Source organism: Monopterus albus, unplaced genomic scaffold, assembly GCF_001952655.1.
Source record: "Monopterus albus unplaced genomic scaffold, M_albus_1.0 scaffold105.1, whole genome shotgun sequence".
In the NCBI taxonomy this organism is placed as follows: domain Eukaryota; kingdom Metazoa; phylum Chordata; class Actinopteri; order Synbranchiformes; family Synbranchidae; genus Monopterus; species Monopterus albus.
In genome coordinates this window covers 3,247,363-3,259,840 of record NW_018127985.1, presented here as the reverse complement: position 1 = coordinate 3,259,840, position 12,478 = coordinate 3,247,363, and the positions used below count along the sequence as shown (strand labels likewise).

General features: G+C 40.6%; 1 protein-coding gene across 4 annotated transcripts in view; it reads right to left on the bottom strand.

The window, feature by feature from the left end:
- The window catches only part of axin1 (axin 1), a 30,200-nt gene that overhangs the window by 2,394 nt on the left and 15,328 nt on the right, over positions 1-12,478 (bottom strand). For all 4 annotated transcript variants that reach the window (XM_020610315.1, XM_020610314.1, XM_020610316.1 and 1 more), the window contains 7 exons: positions 10,153-10,293; positions 9,098-9,194; positions 7,917-8,054; positions 3,714-4,261; positions 3,446-3,610; positions 2,906-3,145; positions 2,316-2,423 (listed from right to left, as the gene is read on the bottom strand). In XM_020610315.1, the coding sequence (XP_020465971.1) occupies positions 2,316-2,423; positions 2,906-3,145; positions 3,446-3,610; positions 3,714-4,261; positions 7,917-8,054; positions 9,098-9,194; positions 10,153-10,293 (1,437 nt within the window). The remainder of the gene's footprint in view (positions 1-2,315; positions 2,424-2,905; positions 3,146-3,445; positions 3,611-3,713; positions 4,262-7,916; positions 8,055-9,097; positions 9,195-10,152; positions 10,294-12,478) is intronic.

Genomic DNA, 12,478 nt, shown 5'->3' with positions numbered 1-12,478 from the left:
AGCCTTTGTTACTTTGGTCCCAGCTCTCTGCAGGTCATTCACTAGGTCCCCCCGTGTGGTTCTGGGATTTTTGCTCACCGTTCTTGTGATCATTTTGACTCCACGGGGTGAGATCTTGCGTGGAGCCCCAGATCGAGGGAGATCATCAGTGGTCTTGTATGTCTTCCATTTTCTAATAATTGCTCCCACAGTTGATTTCTTCACACCAAGCTGCTTGCCTATTGCAGATTCAGTCTTCCCAGCCTGGTGCAGGTCTACAATTTTGTTTCTGGTGTCCTTCGACAGCTCTTTAGTCTTGGCCATAGTGGAGTTTGGAGTGTAACTGTTTGAGGTTGTGGACAGGTGTCTTTTATACTGATAAGTTCAAACAGGTGCCATTAATACAGGTAACGAGGACAGAGGAGTCTCTTAAAGAAGAAGTTACAGGTCTGTGAGAGCCAGAAATCATGCTTGTTTGTAGGTGGCCAAATACTTATTTTCCACCATAATTTGCAAATAAATTCTTTAAAAATCAGACTGTGATTTTTCTGGATTTGTTTTTCTCATTCTGTCTCTCATAGTTGAAGTATACCTATGATGTAAATTACAGGCCTCTCTCATCTTTTTAAGTGGGAGAACTTGCACAATTGGTGGCTGACTAAATACTTTTTGCCCCACTGTAACAGCTGAAACAATGACAGTAATGTCAAAATTCAAAGGACACAGTACTTTACTAGGTAAGTGATTAAATTACTTAAGGTTTCAGATGTAAATGTATTGTACCCTAATTGTATCCAGCAGTGTAACAGTTAACACAGTAGTTTGGGTTTGGCTGAGTTTGAAGACTAGTGTTCAGTACAAATCTACAAACAGCTGAGTGATGTCAGTGTCCATTAGTAATCATATTACTCTGGGGGCACATTTGCACAACATTACATCCATCTGTCCCACAACATGCAGGAGATGGCCAGTTATACCCTTGCTCACAGGGACATACAATTTTATTGGCAGGATATTATGGTAGAAATTCAGATGAATAAAATTCTTAAGATATGTTTTACTTAGTTCCAATTTGTGCCAAAACCAGTTCTCCTTATGTTTATAGCCACGTCCAACCCAGACACACAGACGTGCACATTTCTACATTGAGTGCGGCTTGCACTTCCCAACGGTATCTCTGTCGGTCATGAGTAAACACCTACTGAGAAGTCATAGGAAAAAGATTCTTTTCTCAGAATTTGCCTGTGACTCATCACATTTTTAGGTTTTCTTCAGTATCAGAGTAATCCAGTGACAGCTGGTTGAACATCCAGTGGCAGATTGCAGAAAGGAATGGCTAATGTCTAATTAATCATACTTTTAATGGTTGTCTCAATATTGTCTGAGGGGCTATCTCCAGTGTCGGACTCTGAAAACCCCTTGTGTAGAGTATAATATAATAAATGAATAAAGAAGTCATTGTTACTACATTTCTAAGTGGCCTTGCTATACAGGTATTTTTTCTGCTAGTTGATTTAAAATGCCTGTTTTACTGATAAAAGGGGTTTTATATCCTATACTCATCTTTTTTGTCAAAATAAATAACATACAAGTCAAATCACCATCACCATGTGGTTTCATAACCACTACCCTTCATCTTATCTAAGTTCCAATCTTTGGGCTATCTTTTAAACATTTTTGAGTTTGGACATTGGAGCTGCTGAAAGGTTCAGTCAGTCTCCCCTGAGGCTTCACCCACTAGCAGTGCTATGAAATCTGCCTTTCATCTGCCTCTTACACAGTTCCCCTCCATCTCTTTAGTACCCATCAGAGAGGTCAGTCAAACATCAAACAAAAATATGTTTCTTATGAAACATCAAAAACGGAACCTCTCTTCAAGACTACAGCTAGCGCGCCTCTGTGAGAGCACAGAAACGTACACCTCTGCTTCCTGTGATCCTCCCTTTTTTGTCTTCATGGAAAATAAACTGCAGATCTGATGTTTTCTACCATCAAATCTGATCCTTGTTTTTTTTTAGTGGCGCTATTATAGGTGTGGTAGTGTTCCAATCTAGACAATAATAGACCTGGTGTAGTAATGTCATCCTGTTCCTAAATCTCTGATTATTTTGATTTTTCTGGACACCTTATTGTACATTATTGCTTGCTCAACACCCCCTACTGGTTTACTATGCAACACACACAGTAACAGCGACCATTTTTAGCTGATAAGAAGTATGTGGATGCTGGCTGAATCTAATCCCCACATAAGTACAGAGAATGGGCAGTGAAGTGGGTTACTGTGGGGGGAATTTGTATATAGTAGGAAAATTATTGGCAGGACACAGTGGACATACTCAGGCTCGGAGACCTCGCTGTCAGAAACTGTGGGCACAAAGCTGAGTGGAGGGAACAGTGCAGGCCTGACTGCGGTGCGACCCCGCTGGATCACCTCCATCACATACCTGAGGACCCAAACAAACCCAGAAGTTGGTAACAGACTGTTCTTGAGAAGCACACGGGCTAGAGAACACAAAAAGGTTTTGACAGAATGACTAGGATAACAGCTCAGACTTGTGTTCTTGTCAGTAAAGTAAAAATCTTTTGAAAAACTGTTGCTGATTAAATTGACTGACTGTGGTATTGGGACATGTACACTCACTTGTCACTATGTTATATTTAAAGGTGTCTATATTTTTTTATCCTCCGTAGACATGAGGGTCAGAATATTAGGAACACCTCTGAATATAATGTAGTCCAGTACAACACCGCCTTTAACTATGGCCTCAATAAGTATAATTGAATTCATACGTTTATGACAATTTCACCAAACACTGAAACATTTTAAGCTTCATAAACACATGTTAAGGTGGAAGTATTGCATTGAATTGCAGACAATTGTGCAGGTGTACCTAATAAAGTGGCCGGTGAGTGTATTTCTACATACCGTTGCTTGGGTTGTAAAGGTCCAGACTTCATTCTCTCCTCCTCAAGCCGCCGGCGAACCTCCTCCAGCTGGATGAGGGGGCTGGGAGCTGGGTTGGGGGGCATGGCAGGATCCTGGATGAAAGGGTGAGATGGCTGCACATTGTTCCGCAATTGGGTGTTCGTGCAGTGGCGCACCAACCCTGCTGAGCTGAGACGAGATCCCTCATGACTTGTAGTTCTCTTGGATCCAGTAGTACTCCTAAAAATGTAAAAGACATCGGCAATCAAACCAAACAAGAGCAGTCAAAGACTATTCTCTAATGCAACTGAATAGGGAAATGCCCAACCAGAACAGAAATACAATCATAGCAACTTTATTTCTGCTTTGACTGGTGGTGGGCGCAAAAGGAAGGAGGACATTTTCCTACAAGTTGACACAACCAGTGATATTTTAAAACAAGAACACAACTTGATAATATTACAGTTAGGCTGCAGTGTGTGCCTTTGCACTTGATATTTAAACAAAACAAACAAAAAAGCTTGCACTCTTGTCACTGACCCATATGGGCTCCTCTTATGTTGAACTGTTTCTTTCTGTCCTTCCATCAGCCATAAAAGGATCTTCTGTTTTTTCTCCATGTCCTCTGCAGGTCCTGAGGTATCATAAGTCCGTACATCCTCACCTTTCTTGTATCCTCTTTTACACTGTGTGCCACCTTTACTACTATACAATGGAAGAAATCAACCAGTAAGAAGCAAAGCAAATAACATTTTAGGTGTATTAATCACAAAAAAAAAGGTCTCAAACGCTCAAGTTTGGTGTGTACCTGTAACCTGAATGCTCCACATAGTTGAATCCCATGCCATCTGTATAGTTGCGAGGCTTTGATCCGTACTGACTTGACTCCATGCCCCAGGGAAAGCTGCCATGCACATGCATTGCTGCCTCACTCTCTGCCTGCTCTTTGGGCTTCCCACTGTCTGTGTGGTGGATGTGGTGTGCGTGTTTGTGGTGATACAAATGGCTGGTCTCTCCCTTGAAACCATGCCTAGATGGATGTTTACTCTGACCCAATGACAGCGGTATCCCAAGCCCCAACCCTTTGCCCCCTGGGAAACCATCTGGCGAGTTTGACTTGGGAGAATGGCGGCCTGTCCCTGGTGACTGGCAGCCGGGAGTCTTCATGACTCGTTTGACGTGGTCATCCAGGATGCTCTCAGGGTTCTCCTCATGAGCATCTTTTAGAAAAGAACCACTGTAGGTGATGTCAGCATAACAGGAGGTGTAATTCTGTCGATAGACACCAGGGGGAAACCTATGACCAGATAATGATGTAGCTGTGAACATCACAATGCCTTCATCACCTTCTTCTTCCTTCAGTACAAAAACAGAAACACAGTATATTCAGTATGTCAGGGTGTGGTATGAATATCTGTGTGACACTTCAAAACAAAACCTTAGCCTTATAGAGATTCATATATTTTACAGTTTCTTTCCCAAGACATTTGGTAGAACTAAAGATCGTTTCTGCGGGATGCATGTGCTGTATTCATTTCAACCTGCAGATGGCAGATTTTCACCACATGCTAAACGTACTGCAGAGGTTTGCAGACGGCCAAGAATTCAACACTATCAGATATATGTATGGACATCACACACCTCTGTTATATCATATAATGACATGTTCAAGTGATGCACATTTTCAACTTTGAGTGACTCGGACAAAATTACTCCCTGACAGTATCTGCTTAAGGGGGAATCATGGAGTGGGTTGTGTGCTACAGGAGTACTTGGCACGTTTTGACAAGTGGGCCCTTAGCAAGTGGAGGACATGCAGCGATGAAATAAAACAGCAGTGCTGGGAGAAATTTACTTTCTAAAACTGGTCAAGCTGCAATCCTTATGTGGCACAACATTCTTACAAAACTATTGCTGCTAAATGTATGGCAATTCTAAATTTTATATTTTATCTCAGATTTTCATATAACACATGAGAGGAATAACATATTGTGCAAGTGCAGATTACAGAATGTTCAGCTGTATTCACCAGCAAGATGTGAACCAAGAACAATGTTTTTATTACAGTTGGAGCAGTGAGCGCCTTACTGCAGAGCTTTTATCTGTACTGCATCCTGTGTGAAGTTAGACGGGAGGAGAGTGAACAAAGAGACAGTGGAAAGACAATAGTAGGTAGTGGTGTCGCTTTTAGCCAGCACATACCTACATTTTTCTGTCAGTTATGGTAATAATTAAACTTTCACTTGTGAGCATGCCAGAAAACTGAGTTGTTGCCTCATGTTCACCATTCATTTGCTATGACTGTATCAAAGACAGAACAAAGGGATTCTCAGCCTATTGTACATAATTTCCACTTCCCCTGTGCCTCATTTTTATCTTTAATATTGTCATTAGATTACCACACCACAGGCCAGAAAGACTAAAGGTCAACTGTTACCTTGTAGAGGAGAGAAGAAATGGAAATGGGATACAGTATTGAGGTAGTATCAGTTAGTAGACCTTGTAAAATTATTAAGCACCAAAATCCAAGACTTTGACTCACATGAGGCTGAAATATGTTTGAGAAGGAAAGGATTTTCTACTCATTTATAACCAGAATGTCAATCATTCCAAACCATAACATCTTCATTTGAGCACATTTTTACACTGCCTCCCTCTTTTCCATTTGACAATGAAAATCCTTGGCAAACAGCAGCAGATGGTGGTGGAAGGCATTTACTGATGACAGTCTAGCTCATTCATAAAATGCCACGCCTCTCCTTATGAGGAATAGCAGTGCGAATGGTTGCATGCCCTGTCATCTTGTTAACTCCAAATAAAAATCTAATTCAGACCAGTAATGACCATCCTTTTCACATTGAGTCTGCTGTTCTTGTGTGTAAATGATCCAGTGCACAGCTGGACCACAAGGCCCATTGTTCTACATGTAATCATGTTAGGTGAAGCCACAATTTCATTCTTAGCAGACTGTGGAAGAAAGTTACTCACATCCTCGTGAAATCAGACTGTGGTTCTTTTCCCCACAGCAATAAAATGTTAACATACATTTGGAACCAGATCTTTAAATCCTGGTCATTTTAAAACCTCAGATATTGTGGTTAAAAAGCTAAAACTTAAGTTCACGTTTCCTTTTCCAGACCCAGAATATCACTTGATAAACATAGTCATTTCATTCTTGCCTCCATGTTTAATAAAGCAAACCTAAACTGTATGATGGCAGTCTCTCTCTTTTCAGCGCCCAACCACATAAATTATCTGCCTTGAGAATTAATACTTGGCTCTGTGTCCTGAGGGAGATTTCATTTGTGGTAGCAGTGACCATTTCATCGCTGTTCAAGTGACATTAAACAGACGGCACACTGTTCCAGGCTTGCAAGTGGCCGAGTGTGCAGGTGCTTCATCTGATCAACATAGCCAGATCGCTGACAGGCCGAGGACAGAATTCTTCAAATGATTCATAATGTGTTTTTATTCCCCATTCAAATGGCTGGCCTCATTAATTTCATTAAGGCCAGACAGATTTAAGTCTCCTTTGTTGCTGAAAACTTGAAGCCAAGTGGCTGGCCACACATCTTGCATTGGTTGTATCTACTAATACTCTCCAACCAACAGTCTGCTTTTCAATATACTATCTAAGGTCAATTTATTTAATCTGTCCTAAAATTAGGGCGGTGGTTAGCACTGTCGCCTCATAGCAAGAAGGTTCTGGGTTTGAGCTCCGGCCGACCCGGGGCCTTTCTGTGTGGGGTTTGCGTGTTCTCCCTGTGTCTGTGTGGGTTCTCTCCGGGTACTCCAGCTTCCTCCCACAGTCCAAAGACATGCAGCTTAGGTTGACTGGTTTCTCTAAATTGCCCCTAGGAGTAAGTGGTTTCTGTCTACATGTCAGCCCTGTGACAGAATGGTGACCTGTCCAGGGTGGACCCCGCCTCTCACCCGGCTGGGATTGGGTCCAGCCCCCTGTGACTCTCTTCAGGAATATGCGGTATAGATAATGGATGGATTCAAAATGTCATCTGTTTAACAGAAGCTTTCAGGTTTATTAATTAAAAATTTGTTATACAAAATGTTATAGAGCTAAGTTTATTATTCAGTTCGGTTGTTTTTGTATTGCTCGTCATACAGATTATGGAATATGATCATGGGCTCTGTGAAATAGTTTTCACTATTTTCTGACATTTTATTGGCAATGTAATCAATCAATCTAGAAAAAACTGGCGGAGTAAATCAGTAATGAAAATAATCAGTACTTGCTTGCTCCTAGATTCATTGTTTCTTTTCCCCTTGGCCACTAATATTATTCAGCTACTATCACCAAAATGTCATGGTGGCAGTAGCATTCAAACAGTTACAGTCCCTAACATGACTTCAAAGTTTACCTTGACTGAGTAGGGGCTCTTTCAGAATCTACGCAAGCTACACAGCTGTAAATGCTTCTAGTTACGCAAGGAGGGTTTGCTGCGTACTTGCATAGCAAAATGTGTCGTCCAGAACTTGGTAACACAACAAGTGCGAGTATTATTTCACAAATTTTCGCTAATGTGGGTACTGTTTTTTGGTGTGCAATAAAAAAAAAAAACCACGATGTGCCAAGTTGTTATGATATGGCAACTGCATGTTTCTTTTTACTGTATCTTTTACCTGCAACAATTTAGCAGAAGCAAAATCCTACACTCCTCTATGGCAGCAATTTTCATTCGTACTGGATCATGGGCCGATGTTTCTTACCCCCCCGTTGGGTGAGTAGTTATCACATCTGCCAAGACTCAGCACAGCCACGCTTGTATGTACAGACACACTTGCGTAACTCTTGCGTTGACATAGTTTGTACAGGCTTGAAACAGCCCTAAAAACGATGCTGTTATAAGAAAAGCTGACAGCAAATAAAATAAATGTTTCTTTATTACCTTATGTTAAATGTCACCAAATCTACAGACAGTACTCCCACTGTGAACTTCTGCTTATTCACACTTGCTAAAAAAAAAAAAAAAAAAAAGAACAAAAGTTGACATACCAATCGAACTCTCTTCAGTCGCTCCTCTAGTCTCTCTTGAGCCACTCTGTCCCTCAGTACCCCCTCCAGTCTGTTGATCAGCTCTGCAGCAAACCTTTCTGGCTCCACATGTATGTCCTTTGGAATCCAGTTTGTGCGCTGGAGGAAGAACCACTGCATTACTGTCAACACCATATGGGCAGATTTACCACCCTGACCTTTTATAATCCTGTCAGTGACCACATGAAAGGACTAAAGCATAAACAGGAAACATTATACTGGACAGTGTCAAGTGTTAAAGTGTCCAAAGTGATTGTTAAAAGCAAATACAGACTGTATTCTTCTTAACCACTGCTATAAATTTGATGTGGGCTCAGACTTCCCAGTGTCTATTGTTTGTGCATCAAAAATGCATCACTTTTCAAGCTTTGATATGATAACTACATCTATTTGATAAGGTTTCTACAGAAAAAAATAATTAAATCTAGATTTGGCATGGACCTATTTTTTCTAGTTTACATTTCAAAATGATTTTCTGAACTATGGACAGTAATTAATATAATTTTAAACTCGTATGTTAAGTACACGAGTAACATGAATTTCTTCTCCAGCTATCACCAGTTTGGAAATCACAGCAATTCAAAGCTTTAACTACCAATAATATGGTAAGAAAAGGTTGGAAAACAAAGTAGCAATAGAAAAAGCATAACCTACAAGCCTTGTCAGTCTTTTTATCAACAATGAAGTAAAGCCATGATTCATTTCTTGGGGTTAGAAAATGTGAAAGCTATGCTTTGGAGATTTTTGCTCTACTGTACAGTCGATCCATGCATCCTAATGGAATGCTATGTGGAGTTTTAATTTGATTCTTCACTCCGAGGCCTAATTAGAGCCAGGGTTTTCCTACCAAGAGACAGCCTAAGCTGCAGAGGGAGTCATCAGGCTGTCACAGGGGAGGATTCTTGTCTGCTAGGCTTCAGCGCACACAGCATATGAAAGCATCAAGCTGCATTTAGACAGCCTTCTTTTTCACCATCAGCTATTCTTATACTCCATCACAGGCCCTGCGACACAGCAGAGCTTAAATATGCACATCTCCAGTGGTGGAAGCGGGGAAAAATAAAGCTGAGACAGACAGTTAAAGAGAGAGCAGTGTAGAGGCAGAAAGTAACAGGGAAGGAAGTAGCCCATGAATAACTCACTGGAATATGAGGTAGTGGCACTCGCCCATTTGCTTTGGCACTTTCATGCATCTCCCGGTGATGCTGTTTACGGTATCTGTAGGGTGGAACGGCGTCTCTGGAATTAACAACAAAGACATTTTTATAAAACATCCTCATGAAAAAACAACACAGGCAGCTTTGAAGTGGGAAGCTTCTCACTGAATGTTTGCCTAAAGTCTTGATTAATCAGTACAGCAGGACAGGTACTCTCACATGCTCATTGTGTCCCTCCTGCACCACAAGTGGTCTGGCAGATTATAGTTACATGTTAATGCATCCATGAGTCCATTTGGTTTTGCTCATGCTGGGTTTTACACTTTCTTGTGCTGGGAGCTCTGGACCAATTAGCTGGTAACAGTTTCTAATTTATTCAGCTTCAATCACATTTTTGTCCAGTTGTGCAGGCTTTGAAGTGTATTTGCCTTAATTCCCCAGTGCTGTCTCTGCACCTAAAAAAAAAAATCATTTTTCATTATTTTCCACCAGCAGATGCCTGATTTCACACTCAAATGAAATACATGTCCTGCTTGTAAAAGATCCCAAATTGTACAGCACATCGTCTTTGGTCTCATCTGTGTTTGGACAAAGTTACAGTATCTGTGAAAGAAGAACAATTCTGCTTTGCTTACTGCAGGTTAAGAAGTGCAACTATAAAGACTCACTTTGGAAATATTTCAGACTGGTTCTGGTGTAATGCAAAAGAGGTCAGTAGGTTAGGATTTTCATTTATGTTCCATCAGAGATGATTTAATTTCCAGTGAGTTTTTAACATTCCTGATTAGTGTGACTAACGGGTCTTTAGTCACTGCTTGTGTTGCTAAGTTTGAGCACAGGATAAATAGGCAAGAATATTAATTCTGAAGCCAATTAAACTTTTTTTTTGGTCTTCTAGTTGTGCCAATTTAGAAGACATGTCTTGGTTCCATTTTTCATTTTGATGACAATCTCTGATGATCCAGCCAAAGCCGTTATGATGTGGTATAACAACTTTATGCAAAAAATGTGTGTGTCTGTGTGTGTGATAAGAAACATACACACTTCTGTCGGTTAGGGAAATTGTGTCTGCGTCGCTGGACATACTCTGCTGCTCACTATCGTTGGCACTGGTGGCTGGAGCCACAGCATAACCAGTGCTGACATAGTACGGGTTGATGGGCTCCCGATATGGTGCATGTCTAGAAAAATGAAGACACACAGGAAATGTTGAAAAATGAAATGATGTGACAAATATTCTGGCAAAAGGACATTTATACGGATCAGCCATAACATTATGACCACTGACCGGTGATGTGAATAACACTGATTATCTCATTACAGTGTGTGAGGTGTATTAGGCTTTGAAGTTCATATGTTGGAAGCAACGAAAACACACAAACATAAGGAACTGAGTGATTCAGACAAGGGCCAAACTCTGATGGCTGATGACTGGGTCAGAGCTTCTCCCAGTGTGTTCCCAGTCTGCAGTGGTTAGTACCTAACAACAATGTCTAAGGAAGGACAGACAGTGGTGACACTGGTGACAGGGCATGGGCGCTCACTGATGATGAGGTTGACCTACTGTAGATTAAACTTTTAAATGTATCCCAGGCTTTCTCCCTGTACAGAAGAATGATGCAGAAGCACTGGGACTTCAATATGAAGCCTTTGTGATCAACTCACTTCCATTAGCATCTACATTCAACAGCAGTGAGTAATTACAGCCAAGGGTTGGGAAAAATTAAATTTGCAGTCTCCCAAAAACGACTTTTAAAGTTGTGATTATACTTGCCTACACAACTGATAATGGCAAATAAAAGAAAAATGATGAGGGCAAGAGGGTCAAGTCTTTCTAATGCAATCTGTTATTTGATTCAAGACAAATGAGATGATTCTTGGGAGTAAAACTGTCCTGCAACACTGCTCACAGTTCCCCAACCATTCACAAGAACACTTCTCATAACCATATATTAATGGTAACAGTTTCAGTAGCGGACCTGGGCATTTGGTAAATGCCCAACTGATTAACTCAGGCTGCTGAGGGCTCATACTATCTTAAACTTTGTTTTATTGCACAGACTGTGGGCTTTGTCCCCATCGCTTCCACTGGAAGTACATTAATGTATAAACAACAGAAATGATCTAAACTGTTTTAATGTTCACTGTTGTTTTAAGACATACTTGGAGAAATCTTAACCTATGTTTTAAGTACAAAATACCAATAATTACCCATCTCAGCCTGAGAAATCTCCCACAGGCCCATGTTAACCTCAGATAGCCCGACTCTGGGTCCCCATCCAAGGGTGAAGTAATCTTTTTAGGACATATTTCACACATTCAGTATGCTCACACTGCATTTAGTTGGCCACATCATAGTGGTAGAGAAACTGACCATGGTGTCCTCAGCTGCCTGCCATGTAATCACAACTTCCACATGCCATTCTCTTTCTCTCTCCTTCTATACTGCTTGTCTGCCTTTCATGTCAGCTGCTAAATGCATGTAAAGGTCAAAAAAACTTTTTAAAAACGCTCAGTATTGTCACTGATCATGGTGTGACTCCAAAACTCAATACAGAATAAACAACATAAAGTCATCTGTATTGTTGTTCCATGTTTGCCTCCACTTCAGTCTAGTATGCAGATCTGGGCCTCTAAAGATCACTCAAAGGCAACTGCTTTCATTAAAATTAAAAAGACAATGAAGTCTTGCCTTTGAAGTGAACATCTTACTTGAATGAGAACAAAACTGAGCTGGCCACATTTCCAAAATCTCCCAAAACATAAATGAATGTAGAGGTCATTCTCTTTCAAGTCATCAGATTTCTTAAAGCTGATTTAGGTGTTTAATGTCTTTCGTTGCCTGTATCCAAAAAAGATCAGACACAAATGATGCAAAATTTAGTTTCATGAGAACCCAATGGGTGACGCTAAAAGGCTATTTAAAAATGAAGCGTGTCTTTGGTATTCCAGCCAAATGCTTGATTGCTGAAATAATGATGTGAAAATGAGCTCAAATGGTGAAATTCCTGTGGTAGTTAATTATGCAGATTTCTTTCTTTTTCTCTTTTATTTTTGTTGAGATTTCAAATTGTTCAACTGTGATAAAACAGAGAAGTGTGTTCTACTGTCCCAGAACCGCCCCCACACACCTAACACTCCTTCATTAACATATCTTCTCTTAATAATTCAGGCTGTTAAACAACAACTAGCAAGCCCTAGCAAACATTTGGAATGCTGTCCTATCCAAACAATGTGTTAGATAAAAACTATAAGAAAGAGGGTAAATGAAAACTAGCAGGTCTATTCAACTGGTACAGCCAAATGCTGTTTGAGTTTATTAAAATACCATACAATGAAACTTATGCTCCCACTGAATAAACTCTC